General features: G+C 43.8%; 1 protein-coding gene across 1 annotated transcript in view; it reads left to right on the top strand.

The window, feature by feature from the left end:
- Positions 1 to 8841: 8841 nt before the first annotated feature.
- Positions 8842 to 27500, top strand: part of LOC307234755 (cGMP-inhibited 3',5'-cyclic phosphodiesterase 3A-like) — a gene marked incomplete at both ends in the record, with an annotated part of 61147 nt that continues 42488 nt past the window's right edge. Inside the window, one exon of the mRNA XM_080006619.1 lies at positions 8842 to 9825. Coding sequence (XP_079862745.1) covers positions 8842 to 9825 — 984 coding nt within the window. The remainder of the gene's footprint in view (positions 9826 to 27500) is intronic.

Below are 27500 nucleotides of genomic sequence, written 5' to 3'. Positions count from 1 at the left end.
CATGCAAAGTCAGAATTCTGAAGAGAAAGGACGCCCAATTACCAATTTTGTGCAGTGTCATGAAGATGTAATATAACGAGTCGTTCAGCTCGTTGACAGGGAGTAATGAAAAAAGTAATATTACTTTTGAAAAGAGTAACGAGTAATAAATTGCATTTTTTGAGTAACGAGCCCAGCAGTGGGAATGAGCCTGCACACTTGCCAGTATGTGCTGTGCTGTATATGAGCATGTTTATTAGCAAGCCTAGGAAAGCTCCCATGCTGTGATCAACTCACAAGATAGTGTTGCTGACACGGGTAAATTGCTCCCGTTCAAGCTTCATGTTTTGACTCGTGCAAAGGTAGGAAAAGCATAACATTGTGGTGACGTTGGATATACAGTATAGAAAAAAAATTGCAATTCTTAACGGGTGATACTGTACATATGAATGGAACGATTAGTTAATGGTAGCCAATAAACAATGTATTGATTTTGGTCAAATGAGTTCCAGTGTTAATCGAGTTGTAAATCTGGGCTGGTTAAAGTTTGGAAACATAGAGTGCATCCTGTGCTCTGCCTGGAGACTCTGTGAGAATTGAGTACAGTGTATATCATATTCCAAGGCATGTGGGAGGACATTTCCAGGCGATTGTTTTTCCCCCCATCTCTAATCACATCAGCTGGATATTTTTCTGTGAGAAAGTGAGAAAACAACTTTTCAATGTCTTACCAACACAGCCACAATATGAAAATCCCCCCTCTCTGTCTTTGAGCTGATTGGTTTAACCATCATTTCTGTGTACTCCAGGGAGTTTATAAATAGATTAGAGTGGAGGGCAGTAAAAAAGTTGCTGAAATATAAAAAGGCAGATGATATAAGTTGTTTGAAACCAGATTAGGGGAAAATTGAGGATAAGAGACCGATTGGCTGTCTAATCAAGAGAGAAATGCAAATTTGTCTTTGTCCCATTTCAGAGCTCCACCAGGAAAGATGTGAAATATATTTTAAGGACATGCTGCATACGAAGAATATATATTTGATGTGGCATTTCAGGTAACCTTCAGCAGTTCTACAAAATCGTCTAATTATATCCAGTGCACAAAATGAAATGATCCAATGAGCAACATTGTTAGGGCTGGAATGCATTGCGTTCTAAACATGTGTTTTAAGGGCTGGTGTTCACTGCTAAGAGTGTGACAGTGATTCTCATATCTCAGCTCCTCATGCAGGTCCAACGCCCTGGATTGCAACAGAACCCAGCGCATCCCCACAGAGCACGGCGGGGATCATGCGCAGAACTCTGTAGCGAAAGATCTATGAGGCGTATCCTGCCTGGTCCATGTCCTACCCCAAAGGTCATCTGGAGAGAAAGAGATGTATGTATGTGATACTAGATCATCAGAGTGATGTGCTGCTAGCCATGTCTGCGTCAACACGTTTGACATCCAGGTCAGTCGACATGTTTGAAGTCCAGAAAGGGGTCTGCCCATGTAGGTTGACATGCTCTGGAACAGAATACTATTGGGTGAAGAGTCACCACCTACCCCCATTGTGACTATATTCCCATTAACTGGGATGAATTTCCTATAACTACGGCAGCACTCCGCCATCCTCATCTAAAGTGCATGGCCAACAACATCGCTCCTCTCAGCCCTCCTTTGTTACTTGGCAGAGACATAATCTGGACATATAAGGTGACGAGTCAAAGCAATGGATATGCCATGCCCCGTGGACAGTCCTTGGACTTAGTTTGTATCAGTGTTGGTGGCACGGCCCAGCTCATTTGCACATCCGGACCAAGGAGCCCACCAGCCAGTGTAGTTGTGGAGCGCCACATTAAAAGTTCACTTGTTTCGCAAATTCCAGCGCTGCAAAGCTGGGGCAGGATGCTTCAGAAGGGCACTCCTGCATCAACCATGGACTAAAGTACTGTCAATTCTCACTGCAACCAAAGTAACTTTATTCCCAGTAAAAGAGAAAAACCCTCAATCAATCAAAACCTATTGTAAATTGATGTAACTGAAGTGAGGTAAATACTTAATAAAGAAGAGCCCAACTCAAAATATGTCCAGGATCAACCGCAAGCTCTCCACGAACACTTAGTAAATGTGATGTATGACAAGTTATACCATGCCATTGATCTGCAGAGAAAACTCATGACCTCTCCCACCACTGCCTACACAAAATGACCTCCAACTGTGACAACTAAATTGTCAACGCTTTCTCAGAAGACATTGTTGTTTAAGGCTTCCAAGACCTCGGTATCAGACAGTATCCTCATCCTATGCAGAGTACTCTGATTATTAGATGGTACCTTGCTACCTTGAGTTATACCTAGGTTTTTTCGGCTGTGGCCCATCAGTTCAATCCACTACTGTGTGACCTGCCACAAGCTAAAGAATAGAAAAGGGCAGACCTTCCTGCTGATCATCTGAACACAGATCCACTCTTCATATATGTGGTGCTTTATAGGTTCTTGGTGTTTTACATGTAAAAAAACACAAGCAGGGCATGCAAACAGCAAGAGACAGTTGTCACTCACACGATCTAGAAGTAAATACGTCGATCGATTCTTCCAGTTTCACCAGTGCGCTCAAGGACCCCTTCACGATTCTGCTTCTAAGGTCTGATTGAGGAACTAACGTCGTTGAGAGGGAGTGGTGAACTACCTGACGGATCAGAGGTGCACATGGCAGATTAACCACCCATACTTCTCAAGCCTTATCTGCTGGCAACATCACTTACCTATGTGTCTTTAGATCCTGATAAACCACTCATTGTCAAAGCAGCCTCGATGCTGACTCAAAGGGTTGGCAAGTCTCCTTTTCCATGGGTGACCTCCCCAGACATCGGTGACATCAGGTTCCAGAGTTCAGTCAACCCCTTGAGGGAATGTAGGAGACAGTAATACAGTGCATACAAAAATTACAACCTTCTATGTTACAACATTGTACAACAATACAAAATTGTCAACTGAGAGAGATAAACCATATCAGCCGGAGGGAGATGGAATTCTTCTCAGGAACAACCTAGTCAAGAGGCACACTTGGCCTTCTGGCCTGGTCGCAGGCAGGATTTGAAAGTCAGAGTTTTCGGGAGGTCCTGATCAATGATTGTAACACCAAAATGCTTCCAGAGAGGTTTTGTTTTTTTCCAACTTCATCCTTCTACAGCCCAAGGACATGAACAACATGAACATGGACTGTTAACACTCACACAGGGACTGTGAATGATCAAGCGCAAGGACTGTGAACATTCATCCACGCGCAATTACAAGCTCAGTTATTTTGGTTTGACATCTTACAGATGCCAGGTGGGAAATATTCTGCTCACCAGCTCTTCTTCATTCATTCTTTCCTTTATTTACGGAGTGTTATAAGCATTAGCGATCCCTCCCTGTTTGGTATCTTGTGCCGTTTCGGTACATCCTGCGTTGCTTGCCTTTGCAATTTAGGAACATTCTACTAAACTTCAGCAATGCTCACAATCTGGTCACTTGCCCTTAAAACATATACTGTATTTCTCATAACCTTATAGCATTGATATTTTTCATGATTAGTATGTGAGGCTCTTCGTTTGGTAACTTTTAAGAACACCCTTATGCACAGTTAGGCTACTGTTGTTGCTCCAGTGGGCCATATGAGGGCATTCAGTGTTTCATTAAGTTCCTCTACTACATGTTTGATCTACAGTATGTTGTACTACTTCAGCAAGACTTACACTTGTGCTTTCTTTAAATACATACCGCTGGCTATCCCATAGTCCCATTTGGCAAAGTAATAACATTTGAGGTGACTTATTTTTTACTTATTCTATGCATTCATTCATTCAACATATCTATTTCGATTTTATAGTATAATTGTTTAACGTTCAAAATACAAATACAAACAACATCACAAGTTCATGCATTTGTGGTCAAAGACAAGAAACACATCTTCTCTTAAGCCATTACTATTTATGTCGAGAAAATCCTTATGCCTTATCCCCGGGGCGACTACTTATAGTTACATCATCAGAAAATCAATTATTTGGTGTTCAGTTTTTAAGCCACAAGTTTGTACACTCTGGAGTGCAGTGTCGAGGTTAAGTGTGCCACTCAGCAGAAAGTCCTGAATGCCTCCACCTTATTTAAAGCGCTCTGAGCAGCAGCAGCAGCAGCAGCAGCAGCAGCAGCAGCAGCAAAAGCAGCAGCAACAGCAGCAGCAGCAGCAGCAGCAGCAGCAGCAGCAGCAGCAGCAGCAGCAGCAGCAGCAGAAGCAGCAGCAGCAGCAGCAGTAAGTCGGTGCAGCACCTTCAAATAACATTTCTGGTGTGGAGCAAAATATGGAGAGGTAGAGGCAGGAAGTGAGAGAGAACAGTCATCTCACTGCTGCACAGCCCTGAAGACCAGTCCCTTCTCTCTCTCTCTGTCTCTCTCTCGCTCTCTCTCACACGCACACGGACACACACACACACACACACACACACACACACACACACACACACACACACACACACAACACACACACACACACACACACACACACACACACACACACACACACACACACACTGTACAGACATATTTACACAAAACACACAACAGCACCAGCACCACGGCCTGCTTTCTCCTTTAAGGGGTACATGCAGTTTGTTGTTGCTGGCAGCCAAACAACTGTCCAATGACGTCTCACAAGCCCGATGTGTCAGAGAATGACTAATAGTTTTACGTGCTATTATCCAAACAGGTTATGACAAAATATAAGCAAACAGCTCAAAATGCTTTAAAAATGGGAGCATATTGAGGGCAAAATGTATTATTTTTTAGACGTGACAAGTGAGAAATTGAACAACTTTAATGAGTAACATTTCAGTTGTGTGCCCGTCTGTGTGTGTACTGTGTGTGTGTGTGTGTGTGTGTGTGTGTGTGTGTGTGTGTGTGTGTGTGTGTGTGTGTGTGTGTGTGTGTGTGTGTGTGTGTGTGTGTGTGTGTGTGTGTGTGTGTGACTAACATTGCAAACTTATAAAGAGTGGGAGAATTTGCCCAGCTGTTTAACAGTAGCCAAAGTACACAATTCAAATTAAATCCCTATGTACAGAGGGAAAATTTGTCTACATTTTTAAAAAACAAGTGTCTGAACATTAAAGGGGACATATTATGGAAACGTCCCTTTTTCTTTGCTTGTGCACATACATTTGGGAATGGTCACGAACTGTGAGATCTGACAACCCAGAAAGTTTTTTTGAATGTCCTAAAACATGCCGTTCAGATTTCTGATCCTTTGTTGATCCATACACCACTAGGTGCCTCAGTAGAATTAGAACGGCCTCCCATCTAACTCCACCCCTGTCTGAAAAAACGGCAGACGATGGAAATGTAAGTACTTTAAAAATAATTGTGCTGTCTGTTGCGAATGCAGTAGAAAGACCATAATAAAAATACTGTGTATTTTTTATTTTATTTTAGTTCATTTTCCAACGTTTATATGAAACAAAAAATCCCTACGTGCGAGAGTCCCGGTGCGTCCGGGTGCGGTGTCCCCCACAAGCTTGGAGCAGGGCAACGAAAGTCAGAACAAACTGTTAAATGAGGCTTTGCAGATCTAATATGAGTGAAGATTCAGCAACTGGATTGCTTATTTCTCGCCTCATATTTGTTCAGAAACAGATGTTGGTGGACTGATGAGGCGAAAGCAGTAAAGGTTTACGGACCAAATACAGCAGAACCCGGAAGTGAATCTCAAACCCCATTGGCTCACAGAACCTGAAACTTGTGCTCAAACCCCATTCGCTCACAGAACTCGGGGCCTCAGGAGGGAGGCTCCTCCCACTTACACAGCACGTCAGGAACAAGATGGATTTAGAGGCATGTTAGGATGGCTGGAATGCATAATCTGAGCGGTATTTTTGGCAAAATAATTCAAAAACACGTTTTGGGGCCCTCCAAGACCTGTATTAACTTGTGTAAAAAGGAGCATAAAAGGTCCTCTTTAAGACGCAGTAAACTGAGAAGAGTGGCCTTTAACCGAGAAGACAGAAGAATGTACAGCAGATAAACCCTTCTCTTTCGGCAGTTTGAACCATGTAGTACATCAAAGCAAGGAAAAGCCCGATGGTTTTACGGCCCTAATAAAACTGCTACGTCATCATCAGTCACATCATACCATAATAGCCTTTTTGTTTATGAGGATTGTAAATTACCTTCCCCAAAAATTGAAACAAACTGCGAGCATCTGGAGCAATCTGGGATACGTAATGTAGTTTTGGCTGATGAGGTGCGGTGTTATAGTATACGGACCCAATGTATATCAAATGTCATTTTTGTATGAACAAAAAGCGTGCGGTAAATCTTCCGAGAGATCAGGACGAATATGAACTCTGTCGAGTCCTCGAGGGGAACCTCGTCGTCAGGGCGCAGATGTTTCGGCTCCAGCTCCGAAGGGGGAGAGCCTGGAGAACATCTCCCGGAGAGCAAACAATGTTATTATCATGGGGTACCTCCGTGTGTGGTTCGGACCTGATGTAAAGCACTCACAGTCAGGGGCTGAACCCTGGCAGAGCTGCGTAATCTCCGCGGCTCCGCGGGTTTGCCTTGTACAGTCACAGAGCAGCCAATGATGAAGTGAGGTGGCTTCCATTCCGCCCGGGCGAATTGATGTTGCTGACATTTCGGGTGTTGTTTTTTAATGCGCCGTGTATTTGCTTTGGGACGCAGCGATCATTTTAGGCTTTGGTGGGGATTAACCGCGGCATGCCCACACGTGTCTGCCAGTATTTAACTGTGATGCTGTCCAGCCGGATGCTGACAAACTTTTGAACTTGAAAAACAAAACGAGAATTAATTGAACAATGGAATTCCCATCCATTATACGTTTTTTTTCCCTATTGAAAGAGATATTGTACCTGAAATGAGTCTTGGTTCTCTGATTATTGGTCTTGGGGGCCACAGGGTAATTCTCTATGAGGCAATACCGTAACTGTCTTCAAATTAACCCCAAATAAAAGGTTTTGTGGCACTGGGCAACATCTTTTAGTTACTCGTGACGTTATAAGGTTATCTAAATATTCATTTATATAATCTTTGGTAATCATTTAAGGCTTTCTGCAGACATCTGGGACGGGTTAACAGAAAGATGCTTACTTGTAATAGGACACAGGATACTTCCGTCATTAGTTTTTTGGGGGGGAATCAGAGTAGCGAATGCTTCATCGGGTATAAATCTTCACTTGGGCTTCAGTTAATTGTATGGCAAGGTAAATAAATAAATATATATAAAAAAATACAAAAATAGACAAAAAACATGGGACATGGACAAGGATTGGATGGTTGCTTCTTTTTGAATTGTTACGTCATATTTCCACAATGCAACGCTATGATTTAGATTAGTGAATAGTATCTGATAAAAGAATACATCAGCTTTGAAGAGTTTTTTTATGGAACCGCACTACCTGTTTTATTTTTTTATTTTTATTAATCCTCCCTTGGAAATGTGGGCCAAACAGGTGTAAGCTTTTCAATTGCCCTGGGCTACGCTCCCAGAGAGCCTCAGTGGGCCGGGGATAATGCATTTTAGGATTATGATTCAAAATATATTAAAATACAATGTTCAGTTTTACCTTGTGTTTTTTTTTGTTTTTTGTTTTTTGTTTTTTACCTTGTTACCTTGTTATTGTCTTTCTGTTATATTGTATGCTGTTTGAACTCACATGCTGTACAGCACTTTGGTCAACTCTGCTTGTTTTTAAATGTGCTTCATGAATAAAATTGACTTGACTTGAACTTGTTGTGTAACATCTTTAATGCAGTATTGTCCCATCGTGCTTATTGTGTTCAGTGAGGTACACCTTGCATGCGTTTTGAAATACACTCTATGCAACTTGTGATCCCAGGTTAGAGGAAATATGAATAGTCATCAACAGTCAACATTTTAGGCCTCTGTTTGTTTCCCCCAAAATCAACATGTCTTTGCTCTGCTCCCAGCACTAGCCCACAGTTATCTATTCTCAAAGGTTTGCCTTCTTCAAATCGATTGTTTTGGGTTTTTTTTTTGTTGGTCACTTGAGGTGGGGGGAGTTCTCTTCTTTTTTGTGAATGTTCGTCCATATCGACCGTTTACCGGCCACAACTAGCAGCTGGTTTATCAAATCCATCAAGGCTGCCTTTCACTTCTTCCACATGCCCAAACAGTGCATTCTTGCCAAAACTAACAATGGCAACAGCATATAGAGGCGCACATGCCACAACGCAAACACAATGTTTTTATTTCTTGCCAGCAACAAAAGGAACAAAATAGCTTACAGACTGCCACTTTTATGTAATGGTGGGGATAAGAATTAAACACATAATTATGTGTAATTGACCAGATAAATAATCTATTCATCATGATTATTACCATTCTCTCACCAACAGTGTATGCATTTCGGGGAAATGGTCCAGTAAATTTGAACGTGAAAATGGTTCCTATTCACTTTAATACTCGTTCACTGCAACAGCACAATGCAGCCTGCACATAATGACCAGAACAGAAGGAAGAGCTGAAACGTGACAAGGGGACAAGTGTCCAGGGGGGAGGAGGAGGGAGGCGGAGAGGCAGTGGCCTAGATGTGTGAAACGCCAGGAGTTGGGTTTTTGGTTCACCGGTTGATTTATCAGGGTGCAGCTGAATATTAGGGCAAATAAGAAGTTCTCTATTGGGAATCCATTAGAAATCTCTAATGTATGACTCCCACCACTTTGGTCCTGATTCCCTTGTGCAAATGTTCCACTTATTTCGGTCTGAGTTAGGTATATTTGGGGAGCACTAAGTCTTATGAGGGATTTGACACTCACACAGAGAGACTGAATCTATTTTCCACAGCATTCCTGCTGACTGAGAGAGTGATGGCCCTGGAGGCGGACAGCCGCAGAACTCCATCAACGAGCGCTGATGAGAAACGTCCCCGAGCGGCGGAGCGGCGGCGCGGCGGCCGTGCGGACGCGCGTGTCAAGCAGGACGCGCGGCGCCAGTCGTGGCTGAGACTCGCCGTGGCATGGAGCTCACTAGGAGGAGTGTCGTCTGCCGTGTGCGTGGCCTCCTCCGTCTCGGTTACTCTCGCTCTGCTGCTCAGATTGGCGGACGTGGACGTGGATGTGGAGGTGGACGCGCAGAGCAGCGGCAGCAGCAGAAATAGCAGCGCGTCCGCGTCGTCGTCGCGTCTTCGTTGCGAGTCGCTCTCGGCTGCGTGGATCCTCGTCCGCTCCCCCGCGTTCGCCCTCGCATGTGCCTTCTCCCTCTGGGTCGGGGTCCGTCTGATCCGTTGCGGGGTGCCGAGCCGCACGGCGGTGCTCCCGCTCGGCTTGTGTCACTCGGGTGAATCCGCGGCGCGGTTGCTCCTGCGCGGCGCCGAGGAGCAGCCGCTCCTGCCGCTCCTGTCCGTCGCCCTGGTGGTGGTGCTGGGCTGCCTGGCCAGCGGGGCTCCGCCGCTCCTCCACCCGGGCCCGGGCTGCGGGGTGCCCGTCCTCGTCTTCATTCGGGTGGTGTCCCTGGTCTCCTTGGTGTCCCTGAGCAGAGTCCGGGCCGCCTGGACACGCTACCTGCCCGAGTGGAGAGGCTACCTGTCCGGCTGGAGAGCCTACCTGGCATACCCGCTGGGGCTGCTCGGGGTTCTGCTTGCGCGGTATGCTGACCGGCTCCTGCCGGCCCCAGGGACCGGCGGGACGGGGTGCTGTGGCTCTGTGACCGGGCCGAAGGAGGAGGAGGAGGAGGACGTCCCGGGCTCCTCCGAGAGGAGCAGACGGGGGTCCGGCTCCGCGGCGGCCTCGGTCATGATGGCTTACGGCAAGTCCCACCGCAGGACCTCGCTGCCCTGCATCCCGAGGGACCAGGTCAGTGGCCCCACATTCCTGACATTAAAGTCCCTTTGTGTACTTGTGTTATCTAGGATGAGAGGAACCTGCAGAGCTTTTCGGATTTTGTCATCGGTTATACACCGTTGGACACGCGGTGTTTGGCAGCTTTACGCATGCAGGCTTGCAGTGATGATGACGATGATGATGATGATAATAATAATAATAATAATAATAATAATAATAATAATAATAATAATAATAACAATAAAAACGTGTTAATGCTAATAATATCAATAATAGTAATAATAACGACAATCTATTATTACCATAATAAAAATAATAAAAACAATATTTGTATTATTACTATTATTAACATCATCATCATCACAATCATGATACTAGTGTGAATTGTTAAATCCATATATAACTAAACTCGATTGAAATGCTCTTCCTCGCACAGGCCTTGGTGAAGTTGTGCACGGACTGAAATCAGCGCTGTTTACCTTCCATTCCATTCAGTCTTAGTCATCGTGCACGGCCGCGTGTTTGTGTTGCTGATAAGCAAATGGATGCTGCACTCAGAGAGCTAATGGCGCGGTGGAGTGGTCAGTGGAGTGGTGTAAGATTGTAATTAAGGCCTAGCTGTTTTCTTTGACGTGTGTGTGTGTGTGTGCGTGCGTGCGTGCGTGCGTGCGTGCGTGCGTGCCTGTGGTTGCGAAGGTGCCTCTGTGGCGTCCGTGCGTGGGCGCGTGCGCGGACGCTTGCATCCGTTCGCACGTGCACATAGTCATACTCCTACTTGTGGGGTCACGTCCCAACACGGAAAACGTGAAACGTGGAAAGAAAAGCCTGTGCCAGTGCGTGTGTTTTCCTGGATGCAGCGGCAGGGAGGTGAAGATGGAGCTCCTCTTTCCTGTCCATTTGTCTTCATCAGGGAGGGGACGGACGTGTAATGATGTGTTGTGTTGTGTTTTTTTGGGGTTTTTTTTTGCTGTAAAACTTATACCGAGAAACGTATTCTCAAAATGCCAAAAACAAAAAACAGCCCTGCGTCCAAAAACAGCTTAGTCCATCATGCCATATACCTTTTTGGAGTTGTTGGTAGAGGTTAAACTGTCAAATGTTGACACTATTAAATTATGCCAGTGGAATAAATATTTCCAGTGATATAAATCGTGGTAGGACAGAGGAAATGTTTACACGTCCCGTTAAAATGTGTCTCCTGAGGAGGTCTGCACTGATAAAAATGGAAAATGTGACCGTGATAATATCAACAATGCTCGTAAGACGGCCTATTAAACATATTGTTTCCTCTGCGTCATCCCACCGCTCCGTCTGTTAACTCTGCAACATCTACTCTGGTGTGTAAAGCATCCTTGGCTGCCAAACGGTCGACTGGGATCAAAGATAATTTTTAGATTCCAATTTTATTTTTTAATACATTCCCAGAATGTAGAACTATAACTGTTTATCATTTTCCTTGGTTATGGTTGCTATAAGTGTACCTGCATGCATAGTTTTAGTGCAAATGCATGCACACAAGGCCACTCACTCTCTTTTGAAGCCTAGAGGGGGTATTTGAATAATAATAATAATAATAATAATAATAATAATAATAATAATAATAATAATAATAAATGTAGCTGAAGGCAGCAATACACAGGGCCAGGTAAGTCGTATTAGTTACGAATTACAGTTTTCCAAGTTTCCATTGAACACAGAATCAGTCTGTGCTGTCATTTGTATTTACCTGCCGCAGCTCCTGTGCGAAGCAACCAATACACACCAATGGAGTGTAGAGTGTAGTGCACCGCCCAACATGCCCCATGGGGAAGCACCCCCCAGAACCACAATCTGCAAAATATATAACAATTTGGATGAGTTGTCAGCGTTCTGTTCCGCCACCCCCGCCCCATCCCTGCTCCGCCAATCCCGGTCCCTTTTCTCGGCTACTTCCGGTACGTCGACTCCGTGTCCGACGGAAAAACGTTTTTAATTAACTCCTTGCTCTACATAAAGACAGATTGAATCCTTTGACAAGAATATATTAATATTATTGTTATAACTAACTACAAGATGTCATATAGGCAAATTATACAATTCAATATGACATACAGTGGTACCTCGACTTACGACTGCATCTACTTACGACTAATCCAAGGTACGAGTAGCGATAGTCGTGAAAACTTGTATAGACTTGCGACCGACTGCTCAAAGATACATGGTGTGTGCACGTAGCTCGTGGCTCATCGATATTTTTTTCATATTTACTGTGTTTGTGCTGTGTTTTTTGTTTATTTTCACCCTTCACGATTTCATAATTCATATGGGAAAAATTGCTTGGACATACGACTGTTTTAACATACGACCGTTCTTATAGAACAAATTACAGTCATAAGTCGAGGTACCACTGTATAACCAAATTAATTGTTTTGTAATGAAATACAATCTTATGTTATAATGGCAAGATTTCGGGCTTTGACTGAAATATCACATTCATTGGAGACTACCATTACTTTAGAATTTGACTTACTATGGAAGGTCTAATATAAATTGATGTAACCGCCTTCACAGACGTCTGATGTCTCTTCTTTTTTCAAATGGAGGCGTCTGCGTTTGGCTGTAAATCAGGTCTTGTCATCGTTATAACTCACGGTGGTGCGTATCGGAATGGAGTTGTACTCTCCGAGGCTGATATATGACTTCTCAGCGTGGGTGATCCAGACTGTGATACTAGTTGTTGACGGTGGTGTAGCAGTGATCCACTGTGTTCTCCTCTCTGCTCCGACAGTAAGTAAACTGCATGTGTTTCAGGAGTCGGTGTCTTATTTCCCTTGTGTACCGTGTCGCGCAATGATGACGCAGCGACGCAATGGCAGGGTGACAACTCTGTGGCTTACTACAGTTTTTCGAATTCTGGTGACGCGCCGCATTACAACTAACACGAGTTACAATTTTCCCAGTTCCCATGGAACGCAACATCCACTCCTGCTGTCCGTTGTCTTGTCCTAGCACAGATCCTGCGTGAAGCAACCACTACAGACTATTGGTGCCTACACATTGGCACCTCACGCCATGCTGAAGCCCCCCCAGAGCCACAGTCACTGCACATTTATAACAAATTGGGTGTGATGTCACAAAGTGCCCTGCTCCACAAAGTCATCCCGCTCCACAAACTCATCCCGCTCCACAAACTCATCTCGCTCCACAAACTCATCCCGCTCCACAAAGTCATCCCGCTCAACAATTGGGTTCAAGCCCTGCGGGCTGGATCCCTAATAAAAATAAAAATAATAAATATAGCTGCAGACAGCATTGGACGGGGTCCAGGTTAGTCATGTTAGTCACAAATTACAGTTTTCAGAGTTCCCGTGCAACACTGCATCACTTTCTCATGAGCCGAATTACAATTTTTCCAAATTCCCATGGAATGTAGCATTACCTCCTACCAACAAGGCCCCCCAGAGCCTCAACCTGCACATATAATACAAATTGGCTCCACCACCGCATGGTCCCACGCCTGTCCCACTCTGCCAACGTACTTCCGGTTGATCGCAAACATTTTTTCACTAATTCCTGCTACAAATATAGATCGAAGTGGATCAAACTTGGGCAACAAAATGTCTGAACTGCTCGGAATCCAACGCCCCTTCATTAACGTCCGCTGGCTCGGCGGTTGCTGTGTGCCAGACACTTTCATTTGGAAAAACGTCAAGGAGAAAAATAATAAAAGTCCGAACAAAAACAATAGGGGGCTGGACCCCTAATAATAACTGTCGCTCATCTTTTCCTATCACCCAATGTGTCCTGCTGTAGTTTCTCTCCGAGCGTCCTTTTGGTCCTTGTTGGTGGTGCCTCCCATGCAGTGCCCTCTAGTGCCAGACCCAGAGAACACAGCACACAGAATAAGAGCTGCACATTAAACAGCAGCAGCTCATGTTTGCTGAAGATCAGGGCCCATGCCGATAGAGGATTTGTTCTGGAAACATGTCACACATGTTCAGTATCGTGTTTGTCTTCCTGTCTATTGCTTGAGTCTATTGCTTAATTATCTTTGGTGCAACTCCAACTTATTCGGTTTACCCCTCCTTTTATTGGCAACTTTTGCGTATTCCTTGGTGGACTGACTATAAAATAAAACTGGAAGGGTTTGTTTGCTGTCTCCTCTCCATTTTTATGTGTAATTGCAGATAACAGAGGTGGGTTGCGGCAATCCTACCATTCATTATGTTTGAATAGGGCTTTAAACGCTAAATTATGTCATTATTTTCTCCATTTCTTCGATAGGCGGATATCTGGTGTGGGGATGTACATTTCCCCTTGTCTGCCACTGCTGCTTTCCATTTTGTAGCTGTCACTCCAGTCCTTCTTGTAATAAAGGTGGAGTGGCGCCGTCTTTCAATCTCTGTTGGTTAAGTTGTTGTGGTTCTGGGTTGTGTGGGACAGTGTCCCATTTCCCTGTACATCTAGCCTTTTTCAGAGAAAAAAAAAGCCCCAAATTGCTGTTTTCAAGGAAAAGGGCAATTTAAGCCTCACTCACACACTCTGACGGAGGGTGTTGGTAAGTGGACGGCACAAAAGCCACCCACACTGACCTGAAAGTCAGTCCCAAATTTGTGATCTGATTCATTCATCTCCAAGCCTGCACCGATACCTAGATCCCAGATCAGCTGCTCCTCTCGCCGAGATGCTTGATTGGGTAACCGGTATCCAGTGAACTTTGTGTGAGTGTACTATTTGTACTGTTAGAACACCGCCATTGCCCATTCTACACAACTGTCATTGAACAAGAGGTGCAAGACTGTTGACAAATTAGACTGTGGCGTGGTTGGTCCAGTGAAAAAGTTGGAGCTTCAGGTTATCACTTGCATAATAATAGAATTAAATAATAATAAAAAAAAAAAAAAAGGGTTTCTATTGCCAGTGGAAACCAGGTGATCAGCCATTGATCACTCAGTTAACAGATCATTGATCACTACCATGAAACAGATCTCTATAGATGCGTTCTCTCTCAATCCACATAACAATATCCATATATACTGCATATCCATAATGCCAAATAGTTAATTGCCAAAACTGCTTGGAGATGAATGTGATGCTTTATAGCTGGCTTGTGTAAAGTTAACCAACTCTGAATGACGATACTTTTTGGAGGAAATTTAACATTAATTTAAGTTTGCAATAAAATATTAATAGTAAGCTGTTTTTTTTATAGCTGCATGCATTACTAAAATTGTAATATATAATACAGAGTTTTCCGTGAAAAGAAATTGGTGGTGGTCCACTTGTCCTGGAAGATTTCAATGTCCCAGACAAATTGAAGAGATTCCGGTCAAAGCCTAGAATCAATTGATACGAAATCACGAAGGCATGGCAATTTCTAATAGTTTTTACTCAATATTCAAAATAAAACCAGTCCCCTCAGCTAAGCCATTTTAAAAATAATTTATTGTCATCATAAACTTGGTTTTCAAGTGAGATGCGTTATTCCCTTTCCCTTTGTGTTCCTACATAAATAATCAACAAATGACCAAATAGTAATAATAGAGGAGTTACTACGCTAAATGTATACAGAACACCCTTGCTCCATTCTTCAAAGTTTCTCTCTCACAGACCCTTTTTTTTTAAAACTCTGGACACGCGCTTTTTCCCCGTCTCTAGCCACGCTGTACCGTGGCTGAGGCTCTCCAGAGTGCAGCTGTACCTGGGAGATGCAGGCTTTTTTCATGGGGCTGCGTTGTGCAGTATTTATGAAGCGGCTGCTGCAGCTTGCCAAGCCAGCGGCACTCAGCGCTGATTGGAGAGCTGGAAAACACCCAGGGCTCTGTTCATTGTTGACTAAGGCCATTTTCTTGTTTTGTTACCGTAATGCCTTGTGGAGCGCGTAGCATTAGGATATGAATGTGCTCAGAGGTTCATATTTAGATATGTCATTTTGGTCAATTGATCTAAAAAAAGAATTTTTTTTTTTTAATATATATATATTTATTTATTTGATTTATTTGGTTGTTTATTTATTTACTTTTAAACGGTTGTGGTTCATTATAATGGTATTGTTTTCCGCGATGCATTTTATTTAAGCCGAGGTCCCAGTGACGTGGGGCATTTTGGTGGGTAAGGTTGTTGGACCGTTTTCAATCTAAACAGACAGAGAGAGAAAAGAAAACCTGCCTCAGCAGGTCGTTTAGAAAAACAACTTATATTTCTAAATATTTCTAAACCTTCTGTCTGTGTGTGTTCAGACTCACAGTAGCTCCTTTCATAGTTCCTTTATCTCCGCGAAAACCACACGAAACGTGGACAGTGCCGTGGCAGGTGCGTTACGCTGCAACCATGTCACATTTTAGGAAATGGAGGAGGAATGAAAGAGGGAGGACAGACCTTGGAAACGTTCTTCCCATATTACATAAGGCATTCATCATATCCTCATAGATCTGTGTCAGAGCTGGAGAGAGGAAGAGGAAGGGGGAGGATTCCACTCATTCACAAAGAATACGTGCTTAGAACGCTGTGTGAGGGGAGGTCCACAGTATCTATCCATCTGTCTATCTATCTATCTATCTGTCCGTCTGCCTGTCTGTCTGCCTGCCAGTCTGCCTGTTTGTCTGTCTGTCTATCTGCCTGTCTGTCTGTCAGTCTGTCTGCCTTCCTGCCTTCATGTCTGTCTGTCCGTCTGCATAATCAAGTTCAAGTGAAATGTCATGACACCCGGTGATTACGCACAATAAGCTCTAAAAATACTAAAAGATAGCAAAATGTGCGTAATCGACACAAGGTGCTTGCGCAGGCAGCCGCAACGGGAGGCGCCACAATCGCGATTCTGGGTTATATAATTATATAATAGAATTAATTGACTGTGTTCTATTAAATATACATTTAAATCCTCCTAAATGAAACTTACCTGAACTTACGTACTTCCAGCACTTACCTCACAGAGTAGAAGTCCTGGCTATTATATCTGCTGTTACAATACAAGAACCCTGTACTAATTCTCATGAATGCATCTTCACACAGGCTCACCATCAATCCCTGCATACTGAGAAAGTTCCATCTATGGCGCTACAAACCTTTTGACGGTGTCTGTAAAGGACAATGTGTGAATAACAGTAACAATGGATAATAAGTCTTATAATAATAATAATAACTCTAATAATAATAATTATAATAATGAATTATAGCTAATTTAATTGCACAACTCCAACAACTTCTGAATAAGTGCTGCACCTACTGCTAGACTATTGAACTTCCAATAAACATCTGTTTGGCCTCGTCCACACATATATGAATATTTTGTTTACCCTCCTTCCACACGAGAACGCAAAAATGATTTGAAACACTCGCGTAAGCATTCCCGGCCAGTAGGGGGTGATAACCTGCCATAAAACTTGATGTCAAATGCCACAGAAGAACATTAGGAGCATGCAACGTATCAAAGTTCTTCATAATATTCATGAACAACGCTGTTTGGACACCGTTCCTAAAGTTGGTCGTCGCTCGTGGGTTCCTGCCGCCGGCCGAGGTGCTGACGTCGGCGTTTTCAAGGGGCTCCGTTTTACTTCCTCCACGCGAATACATGGAAAAAATAAAGAGTTTTTGAGAAATCCCCACCCTGGAAGGCATTTTCCAAAAGCTTCGTTTTGAGCGACCTGAAACGTGTGGACGGGCGGCCAAAACGCAGGAAAACACCACGTTTTCCAAAACTTCCGCACATGCGTCGACGAGGCGTCAGTCCAGCCAATCAAAATCACAATTTGGAGCAAAAGATGCAGATGAGATGAGATGCAAATCAGACGCCGACACCACATAGCAAGTACAACACCAACGCGTCTCACATGTTGAAATGAAAGCACTGGGACAAATAGCGTCCCAAATGATTTCGATAGCAGATAATACTGAAATACTGGTTGGTTCTGTGAGGAGGTGGAACAGGTCTACAGCGGCTGGAAGGTGAGAGAGGGAGCGCTGAAGGAGTCACTCGTCCGGTCTGAATTCCCAGAATCACAGCTGTGTCTCCTGAATGGACTGCTTCATTCAGAAGGAAACGCATGAGGTTAATGGGAAAGGTGGAGAGAGCGAGAGAGAGAGGGAGCGAGAGAGAGAGGGAGGGGAGCGGATGGGATGGGGGGTGTGCATGTGAGAGAAAGAGAGAGAGAGAGAGAGAGAGAGAGTTGATCGACAGGGAGATGAGATAAAGGCAATAAACTGACATTAGCACAAACTATCTAGCTCCTTGGAGACACAGAGTCATGCATTTGGGTAGATGCGTGTGTGTGTGTGTGTGTGTGTGTGTGTGTGTCTGTGTGTAATAGTGTGTGTGTGCATGTGATAATGTGTGTGTGTGTGTGTGTGTGTGTGTGTGTGTGTGTGTGTGTGTGATAGCTCTCGTGTATATGTGCGTGTGTGTATGTGTTTTGTGATTGAAAACAGGAGAAATAGCCGAAACAGATGGACGGCGAGAGAGACGAGGGGGTTGACGGTGTTGACGGGGGTTGATGGAGTTGACGGTGTTGACGTTGAGAGTCCAACCGTCCGGACGCTCTGTTCAACGTCGCTGCTGCTGTGATTACGAACGCACGTCCGGACGCTGTTTCTCGCATGAAGCACCGGGACGAGTACTTTGTTACTCTACTGAAGTATTTGTACTTTAGTATATTCAGTATATTCCGAGAATTGCTAGGGACCTGCCGATTAGATACGTATTGCGATTTCGCAAGTATAGTGATAGGATATTAAAATATGTTTCGCCATTTTCCTTTGACTGCTCTTTTAATCACTTTGAAATGTGAGTTGATGAAAAGTTGTTTTTTTTGCCCTTTGACATCGAAGTTTAATTTCAAGTTAAATACTTTTGAGTCGTGTTTATTTTAGTTTATTGTATTGACTTTTAACGTTTTATACTATTGTTGCAATCTGTGTGTTTTTTAAATTTTGCCTTGTGAAGCACTTTGGGCTGCGTGTTTGTATAAAAGGTGCTATAAACTTGAGTTGAGTTCATTTAGACTCATTTGTTAAGGATAATAAAATAAGGTTGCTCTTGCACCAGGAGACAACCCATTTGCAAAGCTGCTTTGGTTGTTGGCTGGCTGCTGGCTGGTTGTGTTCGGTAGCGTCTTACCGTCGTCTGCACTCAGTGGCGGCGATTGAGATGCGTCCGTACATTTGTGGTGTTGCCACAATATTTTTCGTCTTGCCGTTGCAATTAGGCTTTGGCACTTTGACGATTATATCGTCTATCTGCGATCGACTCCATTGATGGCGACTGATATTGATGACAGACGATTAAAAAATAAAAATAAAAATGTATCCGCCAGGAAAAATCAGAGCATTGAAACGATGTAAGTACAGTCTATCGTGTTCGGAAACTGGAGCGGAGAGAGGGAGAGAGGGTAAGAGGGAGAGAGGGAGAGATGAGAGAGGGAGAGAGGGCTAGAGGGGAAGGGGGAGAGAGGGAGCAGAGCCTCTCGCCCTCTCCGCTCAGAGCTAAATGAATCGTTTTTTTTCTTACACCCCTGGTGTTATTTGATCTGCGTCACATTGGGTGAAATAATTGCCCAAATGAATGATGTCCATAACAAAGATGAAGAAGATTCTTTATTTGCCACACACACCACAGCACATGCATCAACGGCGACCGATGCCTACACACATGCTTCAAATGGCGGCTTGTCCATTGCATTTAACCCATCCTGGCTCGTCCTTCCTCTGGGGGTGCAGACGAGACTCTACTGCATGTTTTTTTGGTGAGGGTCCTTACCGTTTTTATATGGGGGAAAGCCCCATGTGAGCAGGGGGAGAACACGCAAACTCCACACAGATAAGGCTGCTTACGGGAGACAACCCACCTGAGCACGGTGCCAACAGCGCCCCAGGCGGGAATCGAACCCAGGACCTTCTTGCTGTGAGGTAAGAAGGTCTCACAGCTGCTGGGAGGCAGCAGTGTGAGCACTGTGCCAAGGCGTGGCAATGTGCTGCTGTGTCAGTTAACTATGGCAATTACCACAGACTATGTTTTTTATTGTAAATTGTAATCAGGATGTACAGGAGCATTATGTGCTGAAGATAAGCTACAGCAACACTTTATGTCCTATTATAGGCTGTTATTACATAAGTTATATTATATTATACATTATACAATATCACTTTTACTTTTATTAAATAAGTACATTTACAAGCAAACACTTAAATTAGTTTACTGGAACTTTTACGTTCACTTTTACTGAAGTACTTTTGTACTTTAGTACTTTTCAGGATATTTGTACTTTTACTGACGGAAAAGCTCTGAGTACTTCTTCCACCACTGTAAAGCACATAGCCATGCACTTGCACACACATACATATGCACGCGCACACACACACACACACACACACACACACACACAACACACACACACACACACACACACACACACCAACAGCCGTGTTGACATTAAAACATGATGTGTGCGATTAAGAAAAAAATAAACTTTGTGTGCGTGCGTGTGTGTGTGTGTGTGTGTGTGTGTGTGTGTGTGTGTGTGTGTGTGTGTGTGTGTATGTGTGTGTGTGTGGGTCTCCATGCGATGCTTGTTTTCTCAGCGCAAGAAGAGTGGAATGCTTCGGCTGTACGCGTGAGAGCGAGAGGACTAGACCCTCGGTTCCAAATTATTTTAACCTGGCCTGCCCACCGCTGTATACACAGAAACACACGCATACACGCTCACACACACACACACACACACACACACACACACACACACACACACACACACACACACACACACACACACACACACACACACACACACACACACACACACACAAACACACACGTGTGCGCGCAGTGGCTTCCCCGCTGGTTATCCAGATGAGGATTGGTGGCCTTGGACAAGGACTGCCTTGTCTGCTTCACTCAATGGTGTGTTTTAGTTCCAAAATATGCTGGGGCAGATGGGATTGGGGGGGGGGCGTGAATGGGGGGTGGGGGCGGAGCGTTGGGCCAGGCGGGGGAGCCGCATCCAGGAGCCCAGTCTGGCTCTGTCTGTACGTCTGTCTGTGTTTCTCTGTCACGCCCCCTCACACTACAGCAAACAGTGTGTGTGTAGCACATGCTGCACACACACAGAGCAAGCTGTACCGCTCCAATGGGATGTGACCTTTGTGTATGTCTTGGTGTGCTCTCATTTATAACAGATTAAAAAAATGAATATAACAACACCACTAATATCTAATCACTAATAACCACCCATCGAGGCATGGACTCCACAAGACCTCTGAAGGTGTCCTGTGGTATCTGGCAAGACGTTAGCAGCAGATCCTTTAAGTCCTGTAAGTTGTGAGGTGGGGTCTCCATGGATCAGGCTTGTTGTTCCAGCACATCCCACAGATGCTCGATGGGATCTGACCCTTCATATGATGTAGAAGAAAACATGATTCATCAGACCAGGACACCTTCTTCCATTGCTCCATGGTCCAGTTCTGATGCTCATGTGCCCACTGTAGGCGCTTTCGGTGGTGGACAGGGGTCAGCATGGATACTCTGACTGGTCTCCAGCTACACAGCCCCATACACAGAAAGCTGTGATGCACGGTGTGTACTAACACCTTTCTATCATAGCAGCATCAGCTTTTTCACCAATTTATGCTTCAGTAGCTCTTCTGTGGGATCAGACCAGACGGCTAGACTTCACTCCCCACGAGCATCAATAAACCCATGGGCACCAATGACCCTGTCACCGGTTCACCGGTTGTCCTTCCTTGGATCACTTTTGGTAGGTACTCACAACTGCATACTGGGAACACCCCACTTTAGACCCGTTTTGGAGATGCTCTGACCCAGTCGTCTAGCCATCACGATTTGGCCCTTGTCAAAGTGGCTCAGATCCTTACGCTTGACCATTTTTCCTGCTTCCAACACATCAACTTCAAGAACTGACTGTTAACCTGCTGCCTAACATATCCCACCCCTTGACAGGTGCCAGTGGAGCGAGAATGTGATCATTTACTTATTATATAATTCACTTCACCGGTCAATGGTTTTGATGTTGTGGCTGATCGATGTAGTTAGATGTTTCCAGAACAATTGGAAAAAATGTGTGTGTGTGTGTGTTTATATGTGTTTGTGTGTGTGCGTGTGTGTGCGTGTGTGTGTGTTACCTGTGATTTGTGCTTTGTCAACATTCGACCAACAGTGTGTTTGTCTTGGACACCTCCTGCCTGCCTGTAGATTAGCTAATCAAGTAATAGAGGGTATAATTGCATCACATGCATCTGGGACTGTTTTTCCCATCCATTATCCCTCATAATAAACACACACACACACACACACACACGCACACACACACACACAGAAATACACACACACATACTGCAGACACGCAATGGTGACGTATGTACAACAGCAACCTGGTGGTGTGAGTTTGGAGCCAGTAACCCCCTCCCCTTGTTGCCCTGGTCTTCCTGGTGAACCTGGACCTTCGCAGCCTCTGGTCCGGCACGAGCAGGAAGCCGTCGACGGGAGCTGCGAGTCCAGAACAACGCACCGTAACACACCGACGTGTGTGACTGGGTGTGAAAGTTAAGCAGCTCCTGACGCGTGCTTTTACCGCCCGGGGGGAGGCTTCGCCGACGTGCGGGGGCTACATTCTTGCCAAGGGGAAAACGCTGCACTCTGTATGACAAACACGGACCATTTCATCCATGAAGCGTTTGAAACTGTCACCGTCTCTGTTATGGCGCTCGTCACACTGAGGACGTTTTAGCTCACAGCCTGAAAATTATTTTTTGGTTTGGATTCTACGCGTATATTTTCTCACCCCCGCTTGCTCGGGGCCCCGTGCCGTCACTGTTCGTGCGATGAACGGGGAGACCCTTTCCACACGCACGTTACGTGAACGAGCCACGAGCCACCTCCTAGTTGGAGTGGCGCAGAGCGATCAGTTCCCCGGGATCCAGTATGAAGGTTCACCATTTCTCCAAAGAAAACAAATATACAGAGTGGGGTTTTTTTATTGAAGATGTATATATAGGTATTGAATGAAACCCCAAAAAACGCCGTCTGCAGCCGTAGGTAAGGGGAACACTTTCTCCGTCATCTTAGGCTCCCCCGTCAACAATGACGATAATATCGTGTATCGCGCTATTTGGGCGGGACCGCATTACCCAAGCCTAATGGCACCCGTTACTCAAGCAATATTGATAATCTATATTGGTATAGCACCTTTCATCCACAACATGCAACTCAACATGCTTTACATTAAAGAGGGAACAATAAAAGCAAAGCAAACGAGCAAATTGCATTAATACAAAGAAGAATGAAAAAATTATTTAAAGAATGAAAATAACCTATTGGTTGCATTAAGTATTCAAGATTCAAGATTTTTATTTGTCACATACATATAGCCAAGTATCATCAAAGTAATGTGTAGGTGTAGAGTGTAAACAGTGGTCAAAGTTCCCAGCCATCCCCAAAAAGACAGTCAAATCATCATATCAAGGTGGTCTAAAACCATATTGTATAAATATAAAACCAGCCCTCATCGTGGTATTGATGTGGCAGCGTACTCAGGTACTTGGTACTCAGTATCCCTTCTTACGACGGCTCCGGTTGGCACATTTGCCGGTTTGTTTTTTGCCCCAAAATAAAACTGTCAGAGTCTCAAGGTGTAAATACAGAAAGAACCTGCACACCTATGTTCTCCAGCACATTGGGCTGCTCGTGGTGGTGATGCCCGTCTAACTGTAGCGCTATGGCGGCCGCTGTAGTCACTCTGCTCCTCTCTCGTTTCTTTCTTTCTTTCTTTCTTTCTTTCTTTCTTTCTTTCATGGCCCTCCTCTCTTTTGTCTCTGCCTCACCCAAATTCCTCTTAGTCCGTCTTTCAAAGGACAAATGCCAAAGGCAGCGTACACTGTCCTCAGCTGCCATCACTCGCTGTCTTACGTAAGACACTGCTGATTGTGTGTGTGTGTGTGTGTGTGTGTGTGTGTGTGTGTGTGTGTGCGTGTGTGTGTGTGTGTGTGTGTGTGTGCGTGTGTGTGTGTGTGTGTGTGCGTGTGTGTGTGTTTGCGTGTGTGTGCGTGTGTGTTTGCGTGTGTGTGTGTGTGTGTGTGTGTGTGTGTGTGTGTGTGTGTGTGTCTGTATGTGTGTGTGTGTATGTGCATGTGTGTGTACTTGTGTGTACTTTGTGTGGTTTGAGTCCTGATTTGCCCCCATTTAAATCAACACACAAAATTCTGTCCCAACCAAGGCAAGGCCAGTCCGGTATCTTCATTTAAATTCAAGTATTGGATTGTAGCTGCCTTTAATCAGGTGGTCGGGGGACTTATTTCATGATCATATGGATGTTGTTATATGAGACCAGATATCGTCTGGGATTTTGGATTCATCATAAAATCACTATCGGGGTAAATCTAGATGTTCTGACCAATGCTTTGATCTGCTTGGTCATAATATCCACATACTCGTGATTTTTTTCTCACCTATTTCTTGGATGTAAATATCTTATCGCAGCACCTTTAAGCACCCCGTAAAACATCGTCAAATGATCTGTATCATGGTCAAATTGTTTTTTTAATTGTATATTTCCATTTTTTTCCATATCGTCAAGCCCTACCGTCGACCACAAACCATGCTCTACCTTCAGATTCGGGATTAAAATTGAATAATGTGCGTGGGGATTTGGATAGCTGTATCATGTTCCTTGTACCGCACTTCACTGATGTTGATTATTTCCCTAGCTATACGTTGTTATTATTTTTTATCCTGATCTGATCTGATTTGACGTATGATCAAAATTATACAACGTCAATATGACCCTGACAACAGTAGATAATCCAATCATAGCTCTTTTTCTTTTTTTTTTTTTTTTTGCTTCAACTTCGCTCGTGTCGAGCTGCATGGCTGACATTTACCCAAGGGGAGTCCTGTTTGCTTTGCTGGAATCCTGTGTTGCATCCTACGAAATGAGAGGCAGTCATGATGGTGCGTGGTTTCAGACGGTAAATAATGTGGAAGTGGAGCCTCCTTTACCGATGCCCTTATATTTTTTGACCTTTACCAGAATCAGAATCAGAATTGGTTCATTCCACCAGATATATTTACATATACAAGGAGTTTTATTTATTTTATTAATTTTTTTTCTAACCTGTGTAGTCATCATGCTGGGCATACAACACAGAGTATTTGTGCCATTGCATCTAGGACAGAGTTAGACTGCAAGTGGATTTCAAGTTCTCAACCTGCAATGCAACTCTTTATTAATACCTTATTCATCAAAAACTGCAATAACTCTGTCCTGTGGACGACCTGTAGGATGACAAGCGCACGGCTTTTTTAATAGACAGAACCACCTCCAATCCCCCTCTTTGGAGAACTTTACCATGTTTTTGTCTATAAACGACTAATCACTACTTCAAGAAGGGGAGAAACAAATGAACATAAAACAAAACAACGACGTGTTCATGGAAAAACGTAAACATAGAACCAAACAACAACATGTACATGGACAATCATAAATGTAGAAACGTCAGATGACAACATGTATCGACAAAACAGAGTTAATTAAGTCCAAGTTATAGTTATGGCAGTAAATGAGGGAGGAAAGGAGAAGGATGTTACCAGGAGGGTGTTGGGGGTGTGTTCAAAGCAGATGCTGGTGGTGCGTTTCACTACGGACAATTAGCATTCAAAAAAATGGAGAATAAAAATAATGATAAAATAGAATATGATTCTGAAATACAATATGGAAAAATGTCAAATGTAGAAAAGTAGCAAGAAAATTAACATATAATATACCGAATATATAAAATGCGATACTATACACAGGATAAATTTTTGCACTATTAAAGCATTTTAAGGGAAGTCTGAAAAACAAGTGCAGGCTCGGGCAGATGATAAATAAGTAAATTTATCATCTGAGCCGGTTCCAGACAAATGTGAACAAGCAGTGTTTAATTGCATACCTGTGGCATATAATTCATTGGTCATTTGAGAAAAAAATAAAAGAAAAAAATGGTGTGTTTGAAATGTATTATTAAACTGCCTTTTTTTAACCTGTTTGGTTTTTTTTTTAACTTTTGCTGCAAATACAGTGACAGTTCACAAATGATAATTGTCATACCTTATGTGACACGACCCCATCTCAAAGGAGGTGGTGTTTGTGTTCCCTTGGACCGAGGTGTAGAGGGGACTTTTCACTTCCACTCATAAGTCTCACTCAGAAATCAAGACTTAGCGAAGTGTTTGGGGAGCAGAGAATGTCTCCGCATTGTGTGTAAACTATTTTTTGTAATGTTCCATACTTACAGTATTGTAGGCGATTGTGTGTGTACACATAACTATGTTTATGTGGCTCTGCCAATTTATTGTTTGCCACGATGGAAAACCGAGTTAAGAGCCTTAAAAAAACACTTTTCCTCTTTTCCTCTTCTTCCTCGCTTCCCCATCTTACCCACAGGTTGTGTGTTGAACTGAGCTGAAAACCTGTCTCTATTTCTTCACACACACACACACACACACACACACACACACACACACACACACACACACACACACACACACACACACACACACACACACACACACACACATACACACACACATTCCATCCCTCACCTGACGTATCCAGTGCACGTGCTGGGACAGAGCTCAAATAAACACTGCAGCACTGATGCTGATCTGCCCCAAATCTGCAAAGCACAACATGGTGTTATGTGCACGATGTGCCTGTGCATCTGTGTTCCTGCCTGACTGAGTGTGTGTGTATGTGTGTGTGTGTGTCTGTGTGTGTGACTTTTTTCACAGAAAAATAAACCAAGAAAGATCATAGATTCTCAGTGTCTTGTTTCTCCCCCAGTACATCTTATAAACTTTCTGTTTTAACATTCATATTTACATATTTAAACATATTTATTATGCATATAATATTGTGAACCAACATCATTGCACATCTTCAAATCTTCAAATAATATATAAATTAAAAACATCTTTCTGCAATCCTCTCTCTCTATAGGCCTACACCAGATTTCCAGGAAAAAATGGGTTTGGCTCAGTTAATATGTGTCACCCCAAAAATAATTTCCTTGCCACACCAAAAATAAACACTCTTAATTAATAGTAATGGATCCTAGATCGACTCTTGGAAATCTGTTCAAGTGAAAATAAAATGATCTTGGTGCTACAAGGGCCTCTATCCAAGGACATTCCATTCGAAAATGGTTTTGATTGTCAGTTTAGTTAAGCTTTAATGTTTATATACGGTGCATTGGGATGAATACACACACACAGACACATAGACACACAGACACACAGACACACAGACACGCACACACACACACACACACACACACACACACACACACACTGTATATACAGTATATATATATATATATATATATATATATATATATATATATATATATATACAGTATATAAATACAAATCAGCCACAAGATTAAAACTATCACTAATAACTACTAATGTTGTGTACTTCCCCCTCGCCACCAAAACAGCTCTGACCAGTGGAGGCATGGACTCCACAAGACCTCTGAAGGTGTCCTGTGGTATCTGGCACCAAGACGTTAGCAGCAGATCCTTTAAGTCCTGGAAGTTGGGAGGAGTCTCCATGGACCAGGCTTGTTGTTCCAGCACATCCCACAGATGCCCGATGGGATCGGACCCTCACCCTGCCCCTCCACATGATGGAGAAGAAAACATGATTCATCAGATCAGGACAACT

This window comes from Zeus faber, assembly GCF_960531495.2.
Source record: "Zeus faber genome assembly, chromosome: 9".
In the NCBI taxonomy this organism is placed as follows: domain Eukaryota; kingdom Metazoa; phylum Chordata; class Actinopteri; order Zeiformes; family Zeidae; genus Zeus; species Zeus faber.
This window is presented reverse-complemented; position numbering and strand designations above follow the sequence as displayed.